Source organism: Gossypium raimondii, chromosome 11, assembly GCF_025698545.1.
Source record: "Gossypium raimondii isolate GPD5lz chromosome 11, ASM2569854v1, whole genome shotgun sequence".
Lineage (NCBI taxonomy): Eukaryota > Viridiplantae > Streptophyta > Magnoliopsida > Malvales > Malvaceae > Gossypium > Gossypium raimondii.
The window spans coordinates 19335426-19353792 of NC_068575.1; the positions used below are offsets into that span (position 1 = coordinate 19335426).

The 18367-nt window shown below is 33.9% G+C and overlaps 1 protein-coding gene across 2 annotated transcripts; it reads right to left on the minus strand.

The window, feature by feature from the left end:
- Nucleotides 1–9096: 9096 nt before the first annotated feature.
- LOC105804369 (protein DETOXIFICATION 24) lies at nucleotides 9097–12676 on the minus strand. 2 transcript variants are annotated; one of them, XM_012636962.2, is made up of 7 exons: nucleotides 12280–12676; nucleotides 11633–12174; nucleotides 11457–11543; nucleotides 11324–11380; nucleotides 10997–11235; nucleotides 9726–9844; nucleotides 9097–9409 (listed from the first exon to the last, which is right to left on the minus strand). In XM_012636962.2, the coding sequence occupies exons 1-7, from the start codon at nucleotides 12526–12528 to the stop codon at nucleotides 9227–9229; spliced, it is 1476 nt and encodes a 491-aa protein (XP_012492416.1). In that variant the 5' UTR covers nucleotides 12529–12676; the 3' UTR covers nucleotides 9097–9226. The 2 variants fall into 2 exon arrangements, with proteins under 2 accessions (XP_012492416.1, XP_052479331.1); XM_052623371.1 differs by having other exon boundaries at nucleotides 11633–12170; nucleotides 12280–12426.
- Between the last annotated feature and the right edge of the window lie 5691 nt (nucleotides 12677–18367).

Genomic DNA, 18367 nt, shown 5'->3' on the forward strand with positions numbered 1-18367 from the left:
CTAACTTGCTTTCCTGTTTTTATTTTCCTATGCCTAGACATAATTTCTTTTAAATACTTGTCGTACTTAGTAACTTTCTCAATTAGATCTATCCAGGGCAAGTTAACGTTAAAACTTACAAATTCTTCCCCATCCCATCTCTATTTTTCTTCTAACCAAGAACGAAACGGTACCCTTGTTAGTGCAGATTCTCCTATTGGCTTATCTTCCAACTTGGTTACTTTTTCTGGTTTTGGTTCAACATCAACTTCTCGAGGGTATTGATGAAGATCATTAGTATCCCCCTTATCTTCCTCTTGAGTTGGGTTTTTTGGGCTACTTAGTACTTTTCCCGAATTGAGTGCGATCATTTTTATGTGCTCATTTCCTTCTCTTCGAGGATTATTCTTTGTGTTACCTTTTAATATCTCTCATTGTGCTTATCAATTAGCTCATTTGATCTTCCAATTTAGTCAATTTTTTTGTAGTATTGGTGTACTCAAACTGCAGCTAGTTACTTCAGTTCTCATCGATTGCATCTCTCCTTCAATTTGATCCAGGCGTTGACCACATACAATATGGTCATCTAGGTTGGTCCTTTCATGAGGCTTCTATAAATAAAGAGTTTAATGATTAGTATTTTTAATTGGTTGCACACTATTACCTCCTCCTTGGTTTTTGCCCCATCTTAGGTTTGGTTTATCTTTCCAATCGGGATTATAAGTTTTTGAATAAAGGTTTACACCCTTATTCCTGACGTAGTTAACATCCTCAATTGGATTATTAATGTAGTGGATGAGAGATTTGTCTCTTCCATATATGGATGACGCACCGGATGAGGACTCTATGCAGTTGAGTTTGTCTACAATTTGTTGATATATATCATCCTCCTGGACAACTTTTACCGTAGATGGTTTTTGGCCATATTTATAACGTTCGGTTGACCACTGGTAGGAATTCATCCCCATATTTTCTATCAACTCATATGCATCTTCATATGTTCTGTTCATTAGGGCTCCTTCTACGGCACCATCTAGTCCTGAAAGTGCGTTCACATCCAACCTGTTATAGAACATTTCCAGTATCAGCCACTCAAGTAATCCATGATGTAGGCATCTTTCTATTAGTGTTTTAAAATGCTCTCAAGCTTCGTGAAATCTTTCTCCTTCTAACTATTTGAACGTTGCGATCTCTCTCCTCAGTTGGACCGTCTTTCTATTAGGAAAGAACTTGTGTAGAAATTTTCCTACAAGTTCATCCCATGTCATGATGAATCCTAGTGCCTGCGAATTTAACTAAGCAAACGCATTATCAATTAAGGAGAAGGGGAACAACTGAAGACAAATAGCATCATCAGTGACCCCATTATATTTAAATGTATCACAAAGTTTAAGGAACTATGTTAAGTGTTGATTTGAGTCCTTCATCATTGTGCCTCTAAGCTACAGATTATTTTGGATCATCTGGATCATGGCTTGTTTTATCTCAAAGTTATTAGTCGTGATGGCCAACTTTGTGATACTTCCATGAACATTCTCTAGATTTGATAGCGCATAGTCCCTTAGGGTTCTTTCGTTACACGTCATAGGTATGTTTGCGGGTAGTTGTGGTGGTGGTGGTAAGTCCTATGGGTTATTATTGTTAATCTTGTCAAATAACAAATTATCGTATGGTAAATTGTCTGCAGCAGGTGGTTGGTTCTGCATCATTTGTTGTTGTTGTTGTTGTTGATGGTTTCTACGAATTATTTTCTCTGGATCAGTAGCTAGCTCTATAGGCATGCCTCTATTATGAATCATACACTAAAATTAGAAACAAAAAAGATAAAAGATTTTAGTAAAAATAAAATAAAACTTGTATCTATAATTTATAAATTTCTTAATTATTCTATTAGAATGTAAAAATTAAAATCAATTCAGTAACGTTGCCTCGCAGACAACATCGCCAACAACTTGATCGCCTCCAAACGGACTACATCCAGAGTGTGAATACTGTAACAGAAAGATATGAAATATAGAGGTGGTGGCCGTAAGTATGTAGGTCAGGTTGCAATATAGTTTTACAACAGAATAGATGAGTATTCCGAGGATCGTACCTGAGGGAGGCTAGTACTAAACTAAGTTTAACCTAAACGTAAATAGATCTAATTAGTAATTTAAATAAACTATATTACAACATAACATAAATAAAGGTTTTTGGTTTTTATAAATAAAAGAATGAAAATAACATAAATAAAATGAGCTTGGAAAACTGATTTATAAACTTGATCAATTCTAGCTATGGGTGATTAGCTTGCTTTGGTGGTCATAACTAATTCATATTTCGAGTTTCTATTTAATCAACTAGTCATTACCCTAGCAGACTCTCTCGATCATCCACTAAACAAATGAGTCAGCAAGAACTACTTATCCCTCAACCTCATAGTCTAGATCGATTTAGTGATAAGGTGTTCACGGATAGGTCATACGAATTTTGGGTTAATTCCCACCTAAATAACTTCCTAGGGTTTTCAGGCCTAGGGTTGAAGTTCTTTCTCTCCCAAACAGTTCATCCATTAAGAGAACCCTACATAGTAATCAATTAATCACACCTCCAGTCACTAATCCCCCCATAAGAGGATTAGTTCCTCATGAAATCAATAAACATCATAAACTTAATGTAAAAGATATGCATAAAGAATAAGAAATGAGTAGAGTTTAGAGAATCTTGTTTTCTATTCAATAATTGAAGCGCTAGAAGTCCTCAAGAGTCGATCTCATCTACAAAGCAAGTTCTCTAAAGAACACTAAAATAAAAGAACTAGAAATAAACCTAAAGCCTAAAAGAAAGAACAATTGAAAAGTAAATTAGAAAGAAAATCTGAAAGTATTAAAAGTTATCCCTAAACAAGTGTTTTAAGAGCCTATTTATAGAGTTAGGTTTTTCATCGTCCTCAACCATAGGTCAGTTGTCGTTCTCATGTTGACTCTTCATTGTACAGACCAAAACACCCCTAGCTTGTAAGTATTTCTCATACAAGGCTGATGTTGTGAAACCTTAATCCCTGTGTCGCGACATCGAAGGCAGTATGCATGGTTCAGGGGTAGCTTCAGGGGTGTGTTGCGACATCCCACGATTGTGTCGCGACACCAAAGGTAGTATTTTAGTTCTGGCATTTTACTCCCTATGTTGTGACATCAAACTTCCTGTATTGCAACACAACGATTAATATTGAGTTTCTACACCCTTGAATGGTCTCTTACACACTCACTAAGTATGTTAGCTCGCCTTTAGGCCTCATTCAACCGTAAGGTCAATACAAAGACACAAAATACACTTTTTATTGAATTTAAACTAAAATATAAAAACTTAACTAAAAAATAATAAAAGTGCTTATATTCAAGCTCCTCAAGTATGAAAACTAGTTTAATTTGCTACATAGACTTACGGGAAATTAATGAGGCAAGAAACCAGTCAGTTCCGAGAGGGAGCTTACTCCGCCTGTTGTCCCATCTCGTTTCGAGATTTAGATAGTATCCGCCACTCTAGCGGACTTGACTTCCCTCGCCCAAGGTTTGCCTGATGAGTTCACTCCCCACATTGCCCTTTCTACACCACCGTCTATCTAAATTAAGGTAACATCCCTCTTATTCTAGCGGGGCATCCCAACTATTCCAATAAAAGGTCCTTTTTACTGGGGTCAACATCCCTTCTCTCTGACGAAAATCAGCCAATGGTGGGAAAGGGGCCTGCCCTAGGAGCTGAAAGAATGTAATCTTGGAATTAGTGGACTCCTGCCAGTTTGTGATAGAGGAATGTGGCTTGCTTGGTTGGGCCCTCCATGAACAATGTAGTGGAAGTGACGCTAAACAGGCTTAATTAGAGATAACCCTAGCTTCTCGAGATCAAGAACTAGACTAGCTCTCCCAAACACAAGAGGTTGTAGCCCACCAAACTCAGGAGTTTGCAAGTCTTTCTCCATTGGGAGTCTATGTAAAAATCTTTAAAATTTGAATCTAAGGATTGGGCACGCCAATTGGACAGCCAGATCAAGTCACTAGAGGAATGTCACCTAGCGGACTTAGAGACGGTTTAAAAGGGAAACAACGAAGCCCTAGAGCGATACAAGATTGAAACCATAACGAGAACAGCAAATTACATTCCCAAGTTGAGATCTACCCATATCCTCCATGCCTAAGTTTTTGTGAGTCCCTTCGACGTGAGCCAAGTGAGGTTCGACTGCTTGCACCAGTTCACCAACACTAACTTAGGCTTTGATGCAATGAATCCCTCTGGGGTTGCATGAGAAGAGTTCTAGAAGAGGTGGAGGGAATCTGATAACCTCTTCTACCTTTCAGAGCTTGAGCCAAACATTTCTACCCCCATTAAGGAAGCCAGGGATGAGGGGGAGGAGGACATAGAGAAGGTGGCTGATTCGCTGACTGAGGACAATGCTTGATCATCTTTGTACTTGTACTAGTTCCCTTAATTAATGAAAATTACCATCATTCACTTTCCTAGTATTTTATTCTCACTACACTAACTTATCTCCCTGTTATCCCCCAGCACAATTATCACCAATCATGCACTTATCTTCATCACATTTATTAACTTTTAACAACATTAAAGGACTAAGACAGTTCTGCTATAGCATGCATATAGGGGTTATTCCTTAACTTTCTATGTTTAGAGGATCGGCTAAACCAAGACTCTGATACCACCAAATTGTAGCACACTATACACGACCCAATCAGTAGGTACGAATGTTGGATGATACATTGACCTAATTAACTTAGTAGTATTTCTGATTCTGATTACATTACATGCTTAAACACTTAAGTTTCAAATGTAACTATATGAAATCTCGTTCTAAACTACTGATAAGCACTTACAATTCTAATTTCCAGTAACAATTTATAAATTGTAAATAAATTTCGAATACAGATGTAATCAACTTAAACTCAGAGGCGTGGCCTCTAAGGGTGCCTTTCTATATACATGATATAGATATCATGCCCAACTTTTCATTTTGGCAGAGTCTAGCTTAGTCCCTCCTCTTGATTTCTTAGCCTTTATCTACCCTGCAACCAAGTAGTAAACTTTATAAGTTTGGAAGAACTTAGTGAGGTTTACATGTAAATTTTTCATAGAATACAACTTCAAATTTAAGATGGTGATATCCTATGCACAAATTTAAACTTCTTGGACTTTAGAGGAGAATGCACAAATACCTCGGCATGGAAAATGCCTCTATCTCTCTTTCTCTCCTCTCTGAGTTAACCTTGGCAGACAAAACCACTTGATACTCTTCGTGAATCTACCTTAACATAGATACCCATTTTCTTCATATCGAACTGGCGTAACCTATGGGAAATTATCTAATAATTCATTCTAACTACAGTTCCCTTGCTTGATCTCGTTAACCCACACTGAGCTCCCTAGGTAGTTGTTTTACTAATTCGACGGTAACCTGCCTTTTTGTCTTAGCCTATGTTACATTCATTTTTCCTAACTAAGGTCCCATTCTAAATTCTCAATCGTGGACCCAAATATGATACTTGGCTGATTGACCCATTACCTCTATTCCTAGAGGACTTGCAACCACCATTGCAACCCTCAAGTACTGATTTATCTTAGATCAATCTTAATTTAGTAAACGATTCCCAGCGGGCTACTTCCTGCCGATGTATCCCTTGAAGAAGTCCACGTTTAGTAATCCCACATGGTCCTTTCTGCTATATAGTCTTGATAGGCTCTTAATTAAATTAGTCCTCCTTAAAGTTCCTTGATTGACGGTCCCCACGGCATTCCCCCATATTATAAGATCTTAAACTGATATCGTCTTTTCTGGTAAGTCACTGGTTAACTTACCGCTTAAAACATTTGGCTAAGCATCTCCTTCATAGACCCATTTCTTGCCAACCACTGCTAAACTAATAATAACGGTTACTACATATCTCAAATAGATTATCTCATCTATTACATTCGCCTTGTTAATACTTCATAGACCTATTTCCTCATTTTCGCAATACTTGACAGATTCCCTAACTAGTCCGTTTAACCATGTTCTTGGGTGCACCGACTCATCCTATTATGCTACTCACCGCACGAGTTCTATGGTGATTTCCCCTTTTCTTGCCCTATCAGATTCCTGGTTCGCCATTTTGACGGACTTAATTTGTTGCAATAAACAAGCTATGGTCTTACACAAAGGTAACCCCATGTTTATTATCCTGGCAGACTCTTTCGTGTTTACTGACTCCGAGAGTCTTTAAACCTTTTTCTAGGTATAACTCTGTAGAGCCTGTATATCGTCATCACTGTGTCACCCCGAAGGACCAGTCGGTAACCATCGTCACAGTGTTATTCTAGCGACCAAATAGATAATCACTCCACGATGTCGCCCAATCTCTTTGGAATTCCCATTTTAATTTGCCCATTCCTTCAATACGCCAATTGTTCCTATCTTCAACTACCCCGTTGAGGTAAATTTCCTCCATACTCCGCATATATTACTGAAGCATATCATACAACTCATCACAATACATATAATATGCCAGTTAACTAATCATCAATTAACGATCATAAAACAGTCAGCAAACAACATACTCTTTCATCAAGTACATACACACCATGAACTTAGGCAAACTCAATACATACCCAACGTGGTTCATTCAAGTAGCATAACATCATATATCACCCAAAGGCAAGGTACAAAAACTTATCTTAAATCCTTTTTCCTTGTTAAATTAGCTTGTCCCAACACTAGAGTCTTCTTCGTCTTGGCGACTAAGCATGACAACCATACATTGGTTAATCGAAGGCATTTAAACCTTAAAACCCAAAACCTACCTTACAGAAACTTATTAGGAATTCCTTATTTTCTCCTTCCTCAAATCCTCGAATACAAAAGGTTAAGAAAGCTTACCAATTACTCGATTTCTCTACTCCTAGACTCCAATTCTCACAAATTTTTCTCCATACGGACCTCCATTGGGTCTCATTTTCTTCGTAACAATCGAAGAAGACAATGCAAGTAAAAAGAAATTTGCAGACAGAATTGAAGAGGATCTTTTTTTTCTAGAACATCCGCTTTCACCTATATATAACTCTTATACACAGTCTTCCAATCTCTTTTAGCCAATTACTGACAATCATTATGTCTCCCACTATGGAACCAGTCGATTCAATCCTAACCAAGCCAGAATTGAAGTTTAACTATTTACTCGATAGTCACAATTTTTTCCCAAAATTCCTAGTAGGGTTAGCCAACTTACTATGCATTCAATAAAGTTCCAAAATTCCTTTAAATTAGAGTCCTTTATGAAATTCGAGTGTGACATCAAGGCATTTGAAGTCAATAGCTAACTTTGGCTCTAAGGGTTGTAAGTCTCAAGATATGGACCCTATGTCTCCAGACAATAATCTTGTATTGATATTTTGGCCCAAGTGTCAAGACTTAACTCTTGATTTGACCAAATTTATCCCCAAAACATCAAATTTAGACTCATTTGAGCTCGATTATCATTTGTAATGAACCATGATAGCCTAAAATGATTATTTTCTTGTTTATTCTTTTTATTTTACATGTTTTGAATGTATGAATGATCGTTTGAGTCTTTTGGCAAAAAATGTGGTGTTCCATATCTTATCATCTTTCTAGACTGGGTATAGGGTGTTACAAAAATGACATACCTAAGATGGTGGTTTTGAGACTGCTATTGTTGTTGTTACATAAAATCAAGTATTGTTTGAAGTTGTGACTAAAGTTTTTTGCATTTTCTTATGTCTGCTTCGAATTTGTTTTTCATCTCTTTATGTGATCTTTAAACTTATCGACTTCATATATGGCTTGTGAAGAAGTATATCATTTGTAGCTACTTCCAAAATAGTAGGTTGGCGTCATACCTGACTTGACATGACAAGCTTGTCTAGGTCTTTCCTGTCCAACTACTTTGAGAAGCACTTGATTTTCAATTTCTTTTATAGAGTGAATTCCCCTCCAATGTAATAGATTGGACATCGAGAATTCTTCTTTCAATTGTCTCCTACAGAATATAAAAAAGTTATAGTTAACTTTAATTTAATCATAACTATTAATATATAGTAATAAAAATATATGTACCACGATTTTTTGATCAAGCAACTTATAAAACTTGGTTGCTTCTCCATTCAGCTCTAGATATAATTGACCTTCAAAGATATCATTTGATGGTGGGGATTCTTCAGAAGAAGTTCATAAAACATGATCCTGCATGTTAAAGGCATCTCGTACCATGCTTTCCACATCATCTTGCCTGCTAGACTCAACTACCTGATAATTGAAACAACTAGATTGAGGAATCTTAGAAGAAGATCTATTGTAACCTAGGAGAAAACCATCATATTTAAGTGTTCATGGACAATTTCTCGACCGAACCAATCAATATTGGAACACATCACACATGGGCAACGTATCAAATATCTTTACTTCCAATTTCAAAAGCAAAATTGAAAAGCCATTGGACTCCATCTTCATACTCTTAATATCGAGAACTATATCCAACTTTTATCCATTTCTTCCTTTAAAAAGTATACTTTAACAAACAATAAGATCTATTTAGTGCTTAGAAAGTCTACTTTAGCCAAATGCATTGTTTAATGATTTTAATAGCTATTGTTTGAGTCCTGAAATTTCGAAATTTGAAAAATAGAACTATAATTGACCAAATTTGTGGATAATAGCCTTTTCTATACTTTAACTTGACATATATTAGAATTTTATTAGTCATAAATATTTAATTTAAATTTCTAACTAGATGAGTAAAACTATTTTAACATATCAAAGTTTTTTGGCCAAAGAGGAAAAAAGCTATCAAAGATATAAAAAGAAAATGTTGAAATTGATATTGACATTTTAATATCTCAGGAACATTGTTGCTTAGGTATTTGGTTTTTTTCAAAAATATTAGTTAAAATTAAGAGTTTTTATGAATAAAAGAATATTTACTTTTTTAGAAAATAATGTTTATTTGAGCAAAACAGATAATGTTTATTTGAGCAAAACAGATAATGTTTTTTTTTTTTGGTATATTAGTTTCTTTTTATATCATGATAGAATTAAAATAAACTTTAGGATATAATATTAGGACTCTAATAATAGTTCAACATTTTAATTTTCAGCTTAAAATTATTACTTTCCAAACAATTTAATCATCAAAAGCATAGTTAAGAAAAGAAAGTTGTAGATGAAACAACTAAACATCAAGATGAAAATCCCGAGTTATAATTAAGCTTGAGATAGGCTTTGAATTTGATTATTATGTTCTTCTTTGTTTTCTTCATTTATAAGCCAACGGTTGAGACGTTGAGAAGCCTTTTCAACTTGTTCATCCCAATCTGTTCTCCAAACTATGAACCCAAGAATGACGATTTGAAATGCCACCCCACTAAGCAATCCAATCCATAGTCCCTATTAAAACATCAATAAAATCCTTTACAATTTTAAAATAAACAAATAAATAATCATCCTTTTCTTTTTACTTTTCAAAACATATAAAATTTTCAATAATCTGAATCCTCTGTTAAAGATACTAAAATTGTTTCACCTAAAATTCAACTTTCAAATCTTAAAATTAATATTTGTTTTTTCTAAATTTGATAAATCTATTATTTTAATCACAAAAATAGTTTTGACGTAAAATAATGTCACCGAAGTAAAATATGCATTGTTTTAACTTTAAATTTTTTTAAAAAAATCTATATAAATCAATATTTATTATTCTTACCGTAACTTGAAGATTCAACACATAACCCAACACAACTCCAATAGGTAATCCTACAATATAATAACATCCCAAGTTGACTATTGCTACCATACTTTGGAATCCAGCCCCAATTGCTACACCTGAAACATTAATTTTAGACTTTACATATTAAACTTTCATCTTTAAAAACAAAATACATATTTGAATATATAAAAGGATTATATGAAATTGAGATATCATATTATTTGCATCTATTTTAATAATTTAATGTTGTTTCAGTATTTTCATCTTAAATTTTAACAGATCATATTAGATTTGATTTTTTTAAGATGATAATACTAAAATGATATTAAATTATTAAAAAATACTATTTTCAGGATATCTTAATTTTATACAATTTTATAGTTGAATATATCAATATATACAAGCATAGGTAAACTACTCATTGCTTTTACTCCGCAAAAATTATACCTCATGGTTTTGGAAAACAGCACGAAAATGACAGCTCAATTTAATTTGAATTGTTAGTGTGTTAATATTTATATATACACGGTTATTGCGAAATGTTGCACCACATGTTGCATTTTCTATTGTAATATGGTGAGACGACAAGTTTTATTCAATAGTGTTGGTAATTGTTTACATGAGTTTATAAAATAAATAAAGCATCAAAATAATGTGATGAATATATGAAAAAGAAATTAAGAAAAAGAGTTTAAGATATTAAGAAAGCTTTTTATATGGAGAGATAATTAAAGCGAAGATTATTGTGGTTAAAGATGAAAGCAAAAATTTTATCCTATTTCAAAGAAACGGAAGTAATCAACTACATCTATTGCGCTTATAAATAGAAAATTTCATTCTTTAATAAATATCTCAAGGAGAGTGAGAATGTTATTGTTAAGAGTTTTGAAATATTTTGTTAATGCAAAAAGGATATTTGTGTTATTATTGTACTATGGAAAAGTGTTGTATGATAATTTTGTTAGGTGAAATTATTTTAGGGAGAGGATTTACGATAAAAGTATAGTTGTGCAATTCGATAATAAAGAGTTTTGGTTGGACTTAAAACATTCTTATGTTTTATTAGTGGATTCATCAATGAGTAAGACCGACAATCATAGATTTAATACTGAATTACACAAACAAATTTTTATCAATATTGATATAAAATAAATAAATTTCGGCATAAACACAGAAAAAAAAAGTTAAGTCTGGAGAGAAAAACCCGAAAAAGAAAATATAAATAGAAGTAAAAAAATATATAGAATGGGATAAGTTTTAGTTCTTACCAGTTAATATTGCTTGAAAGCTATTGAACAAGACTGAGAGGGCAAGAAGATCTGAGAGAGATGATAAAACTTGTGCAACTTGTTCATCAGTAGTAAACAAGTAGGAAATTTGATGCCAACACCCTAAACACAATATAAAGAATACCATTCCAATGCATATTGATTCACTCATTATTGTTTTTATTGCAAATTTCAATGCTTTTGCATTTCCTCTTCCTAATTCGTTGGCAACCCGAACTCTGCAAAAACACACCATTTATATGATAAACGAGGTTAAAGGGAAGAAATATTATGAATTAACAGTATATAGAGAAAGAAAGAAATTACATTGCTGCACCAAATAAGCCTAGGCAGATCATAAATTCCCATGCGTTGAAATTGAGGCTGCAGAGAAATTTGATTACTTAGAATAATATTGGAGCAAAAAAAAAAAAAAACGAAAATGAAAGAATTAAGTTACCAGATGGAGAATGCATCAATGGCAATGGTTGCATTTTTCATATATCCAGCAAGCAACACAAGAATGGCAGTGTACCACAACTCTAAGCTGTTAATTCCAAATCAATCATTTTCTGATATCATGTCAAGTATATCCTAAAAGCAGTAACAATGTGAGAAAGCATCATAATACGTTACCAAATCATGAGGCCAGAGGCCATGGACAGCTTTATTATAGGCCATAAATCATACAAGGCAGCCTTGGAGAATCCTTTCCATGTATTGGGGCACCAACCTCCAAAGATGAACACAAACTCCCCTACAACCATAATCCAACAACATATATTCAAGGAACCCATTGCCCCAGCAACACCCCAGTTTAGCTTGTAAACCAGGATCCATGACAGTAACAAGTGAAGAGCAAATGAAAAAGCACTTAGCCATCCAACAATAAAGTTTTTGAGCTGAGCTTGCAGGTACATTTGCATGGTTAGTTGAAACACCATCTGGTAAAGCATTGGGATAAACCACAGAGATATACTCCCAGCTGCTTCCGCAATCTCCTCTTCCTGCCCGAGTAGTTTGAAGATGCGTGAAGCGAAAACCAATAGCGGGACTGATACCGTCGCCATAAGGCCATCCACAATCCAGGATCGTTGCAGGTATATCCCCATCATGTGGTATTGCCCTGCTCCAAATGCTTGCCCGCATAGTGTTTCAGTCGCACTCGACATCCCTATCTTTCAAATTACATTAAACTAATTAGAGAGCATTCGATCAAATACATTAATAAAAAAAAAAAAGAATGTGAAGTTAACTAATTAGAGCTATGGATTATTACTAACCAGAATACCATTGATAAACCTTACGAAAATGCTTTGAATGAGTGCAAAAGTGGCAAGCTCGGCTTCCCCAATGTGACCAAGAAACGATTGTGTGACAATAATCATTCCAAAGCTAGTGACTCTAGCCAACATTGAAGGGAAAGCAATCCTCCATATTTTCTGTGTTTCAATCCAAACTCTTTTCTTCAGATCATTTTTCTCTTCTTCTTCTAGTTCTGCAATAAGCCTCAGCTCCAAATTCTCATCCATGACTAGTTAGCTTTGAAGAGATAAGTTATTGTTAAGGCCAACTGGACTTGGTTTAAAAATAATGGGGACTTGAAATGATTTTATCAGCCAACTTAAAACTTTTTCTGTACCTACCACCAAAACTAGCTTTTGATTACAAAAAGGAATATTATGCCCGCAGTCTCATTCAACTCCAAGTTGAAAATGTAGAAAGGAAAGGGAGTAGTTGACTGGTGGCTTGTTTAAACATGGGGACCCACAGATCGAGGAAAAAGTGTTACAGACATTCAATTTCCTTTGATATGTTCTAAGCGTTTCCTTGGAGACCATGGGCGATGCAATCTTGTATATGATACCATAATTTAATGTGTTACATTTTTAGCTAACAACCATACCTACCAAACTGCACAACATTTAAGATAGTTTAAATTAAAGGTTTGCATTATTAGTGTACAAGTTAACTTATATAAATGAACAAAAAGTTGATAACTCTGTCAACTTAAAAATAACAATAAAAATAAAGAAATTACATCAAAAGTCACTGAACTATTAATAAGTTTATGTTTTGGTTATTTAATTTCAAAAATTATAAAAAAGTCACTCAAATATTTGAAAATTTTCGTTTAAGTCACTAAACTATTTAAAACTTTTATTTAAGTCACCAGGATGTTAAGTTTTTTAAGGTAAACTACATCAACTATCCTAAACTTTACATAAAATACATTTCAGCCACCTAATTTTTAACATAGTACCTATATGTTATTGAATTGTTACATTTTACCACTCACTTGGCAGGTTAATTTAAAGGGTAATAACCAATTTGGTCCAAGAAATATAAAAATATTATTTTGATATTTTAAAATATTTTCTTAATAGTATTCGAAAAAGTTTTAAAAATTTAATTAAAATTTTATCTTAATATTTTAAAAATAATTATATAAAAAATAAATAAAATAAAAATCCTCCTCCATTCCGTCCTCTCCCCCACCAAGTTTTTGAGCTTGAAATAACTATATAAAGGTCTTGTGTTCGAACCAAAAAAAAAAACTATTTTGATTATGTTTGAAACTATCAACTATTTGACAAGTCGTTGTAGAACAATAATTAGAAATTTCATTTTCTTATAAAAGATGAAACGAAATAAGTTTAGAAAAAGGTGCAATTGACTAAAGAACCCAGAGGAGTTTTTGCCATGAGAGGCATGTTCCGGATATTTTTTAGAGTATCCCAAAAAGGTGGGAGGGAGAGGGGGAGACCGGTGGGGGTTTATTTTTTATAAATATAAATATATTTTTTAATATTAATATAAATATTAAGATAATTTTATTTAATTTTTATAAGAATAATTTATAATTTTTATAATACATTTTATATTTTTAATAATTTTAATTTATTTTTAAGATTTAAAAAAAACTTTTTTGGAATAAATATTAATAAAATATATCAAAATATCATTTTAATGGGAGATAACATATAAGTGTCAAAAATGTAAAAGTTCAATAACGTTCATGGCTATTATGTAAGTTTTAAAAGTTGGGTGGTTGAAACGTAATTTTATATAAAATTCAAGGATAGTTGGTATAGTTAGAGGTGTTCATGGACCGGGTCGGGTTCGGGCCGGGCTCAACTAAAAATTTAGGCCCATTTGCTAGGCCCAAGCTCGGCCCAAAAAATGGGCCTAAAATTTTAGCCAAGCCCGACCCATATAAAAATGTTAAAACTTGAGCTCGACCCGTCCCGCCTATATTAATTTTTATATAATTTTAAAATATATATAATACATAAAAAATACTAAAAATATTAAAATAAATATTTCTCACCAAATTAAAAATAAATTTTAAAAAATATGTATACTTAAATAACACAAAGATAGATGCAACTTAACAAGCAAATGCCTCTAAAATAATAACAAAATTAACAAATGTCTTTAAAATAATAACAAAATTAACAATAAAATAAGTGTTATACTATATCCAAACAATAACAACAAAATAGTAGCAACATAATAGTAAAATAGTAGCAAAATAGGGAGAAAACAATAAGAAAATAAAATAAAAAAATAAAAAAATTTGTCTTTTAGTAATTTCAGGTCGGGCCCAGACCAAAAATGCCTTACCCGAGGCCTGGCTGGTTTTTTAAACAGGTCTTTTTTGTCCAAGTCCATTTTTCGAGCCTATATTTTTGCCCAAACCCTCTCACATTTCGAGCAAGCCTTCGGGTCGGGCCTAGTTTACCTTTTTTTTAGAATTTAGGGTTTAGAGTTTAGGGATTGAGAAATTTATAAGACGATTGAGAAAATAGGCTAAATATCGCAAATGAGTTTTTTCATGTTCAATTCCTTTTATGGAAGCTGTAGAAGAAGAAGTATTAATTAATTAAACTAGCAATTCTGAAGAAGAAAAGTCATGGCTGAGCAAACTTTGCGACAATTGAACGCACCAGATGTCACGCAACAACCATTGTGGATTGATTATCGTGATCCAGAGGTGTCGTTTGAACTCAAGTTTGGGCTTATCCATTTACTCGCAACCTTCCATGGACTTGAAAATGAAAATCCTTACAAACATTTGAAGGAATTCCACGTCGTTTGTTTGAGCATGAGAACGCAGAGCATCACCGAAGATCAAATAAAACTTTGTGCCTTTCCATTTTCATTAGCCGACAAGCAAAGGATTGGTTATTCTACTTGCCTCCCGGATCAATTAATACATGGGCGGACATGGCGAGGCTTTTCTTGATAAATAATTTCCAGCCTCACGAGCTGCTAACATACAGAGAGAGATCTGTGGCATCAAACAAAGAGACACTGAGACACTCCACGGCTATTGGGAAAGATTTAAACAATTGAATACGAGTTGCCCTCAATATGGGATCTCTAAACAACTTCTCCTTCAATACTTTTATGAGGGGTTGTTACCTATGGAAAGTAAGATGATGGATGCAGCAAGTGGTGGAGCAATTTTTAACAAAACTCCTAGAGATGCTAGGGAGTTGATCAATGTTATGGCCGCTAATTCACAACAATTTGGCTTGCAACAAGACACCGCATTTAGACAAGTAAATAAGGTAAGTATCTCTGCTTTCAAAGTAAAATTTCTAATCTTACCTCTTTTGTGCAACAAATGCCGATGGGTAACGTACAACAACTAAAAACTTATGGTATTTGCACGAGTAATGACACCTAATGGATATGTGTCCTACACTTCAAGAGGATGCAACCGATACCGCTAATATGGTTGGTGGATTTTATGGCCCACCTCAAAGGAAGTATAATCCTTACTCAAACTTCTTTAATCCAGGATGGAGGGATCACCCAAATTTTAGCGATGGGACAAATCTATACAATCCCCCACAAGTTCCACATAGACCGTCTCATGAGTCATCTCATTAACATTCACCATCAAAGATAGGTATGTCTATTGATGAAATAGTTCATTCTCTTGCTACTAGCACACATCAATTCCAACAAGATACCAAGGCAAGCATAAAAAATCTGGAAAATCAAGTAAGTCAACTTGCCTAGTATCTTAGCCAATTTGAATCTCAAAGTAAGCTACCTTCACAAACTATTGTCAACCAGAGAACTATGTAAATGTGATTACTTTGAGAAGTGGTAAAGAATTGTATGAAACGATAACGAGTAGCCAATTCATGAAGAAAGGAATTGGAAAAAAAGTGACACATCCAAATTCCTTAGATGAAATGCCAAAGACGTTGATGATGCCACCTCCTTTTCCTCAAAGATTAGCTAAAGAAATCTTTAAGAATTTTTGCAAAGTCGAGGTAAACATCCTATTACTTGATGTTATTAAACAAGTACCTCACTATGCAAAATTTCTCAAGGAGTTGTGCACCAACAAGAAGAAACTCAACGGCAATGAAAAGGTATGAATGGGAGAAAATGTATCTACAGTTCTCCAAAAGGAACTCCCTAAAAAATGCTAGGACCCAGGTATGTTCATTATCTCATGTCGAGTTGGAAATGTTAAAATTGGAAACGCTATGTTGGATTTAGGTGCTTCTATTAATGTTATGCCTTATTCTATTTATTCTGCTAATAGAATGGGTCCTTTAAAAAATAGAGTAATTATCCAACTTGTTGATCGATCAAATGTGTATCTAACCAATGTTTTAGAAGATGGATGTTTTGTTTCAAGTTAGTGGACTAGTTTTTCCTGCAAATTTTTATGTCATAGACATGGAAGAAGAAGACTCTTCTATTTCTAACTTGATTTTGGAAGGCCATTTTGAAAACTTCAAAAATAATAATTAATGTGCATGATGGTATTCTCACTATGGAGTTTGATGGGGAAGTTATCAAATTTAACATTTATGATGCCATGAAATATCCTAGTGACGCATGTTCTTTATTTGCTTTAGATGTCATTGACCATTTGGCGCAGAAAGTCTCTGAAATGACTGACGGAGATAGCTTGAGAGTAATCCTTAATAAGAGCTACAAACTTGAAGTATTAGAAAAAATTGAGGAACCAAAACTTGATTTGAAGCCTCTTCCCGACCACTTGAAGTACGCATATGAAAATGCATCCATCTATAAAGAGAAGAGAAAGGTCTTTCATGATCAAATTATTTTTAGGAAAAAATTATATCTTGGACAAAAAATGTTGCTTTATAAATATCGTTTGAGATTATTTCCTGCGAAATTATGCTATAGAGGGATAGGGTTTTTTTTAATCACTAACGTATTTTCTCATGGTGCTGTAGAAATTCAAAGTCTGGACACAAAAAATCTTCAAGGTCAATGGTATCGTTTAAAGCCTTTATTTGAAGGTTTTCAAACTAATGAGTTAAACCTAATCCAATTGAAATGTCAAAAATACAACGAGTGAACAAGGAGTCACGTCTAGCCAAAGACGTTAAAGAGAGGCACTTTATGGGAGGCAACCTGATACGAGGGTTGCGCGCGGACCAAGATCGAGTTGCCAAGTCACGGGAAACTCCTACGAAAACCCTAAACAATCAGATCTGAAATGAAACAGAAAATTAAAAGATTAGAACTTTGAATTTCCAGATCTGAAATAAAATCCCCAAATCAGCAAAGAATCAAATTGAGAATAGAAATAAGTGTTAATAAGGGTTCTTGAAACCCTAAAGGAGATTGCGATTCTGCCCAATTGAACACCAAGATAGTTTTTCCCCAAATTTTGGCAATCTAATTTCACCCAAAAAGAGTAAGGATGAATCGAGAAGAACCCTAGAGATTGGGGATTTTTGGCTGATTCTTTAAGATAGAAAAAAGGCTGAAAACACAATAAGAACAACAAATAAATTAGATAAAGATTCGGCACAAGCAGAAATAAAGAAAGAATTGACAGCAAGAAATTAAAAGATAAGTCCTGAGAAGCCTTGAAATCCCGAAAGATCTCACAACTCCCTTCAAAAGGCTCTAATCTCCCCTCCAAAGAATATCAATGGAAAGAAGAAGGCTGAAGATGGCTCCCACAATCAAAAGATTGTTAAAACAACTTCTAAAGAAAACCCAAGAGAGAATTCTTGGAGAAAAACTCAAAGAGAATTCTGCACTTAAACAAATCTGGAATTTTTGATATAATTGAGAAGTATTTAACACGGTGGCTGGCCAAGCCTTTATTTAGGCTTTTCAAATATTTTCCTAATCTAATTAGAAAACTAAAACTAAACAAACTCCTAATTATTTTAATTTTAAATGGAAATTCGGCCAAGGGCTTTTAATTGGGCCTCTTGGACTGAATATTTACATAAAAATTTAAACTAAGTATTTAAAAAAAATAAAACTTTACAAATTGGGTCACTTTGACAATTTGGCCTGATTTTCAAGTAAGCATGGTTTGTCTTCTTGTTTAGGCTTGGGTTGGGCCTT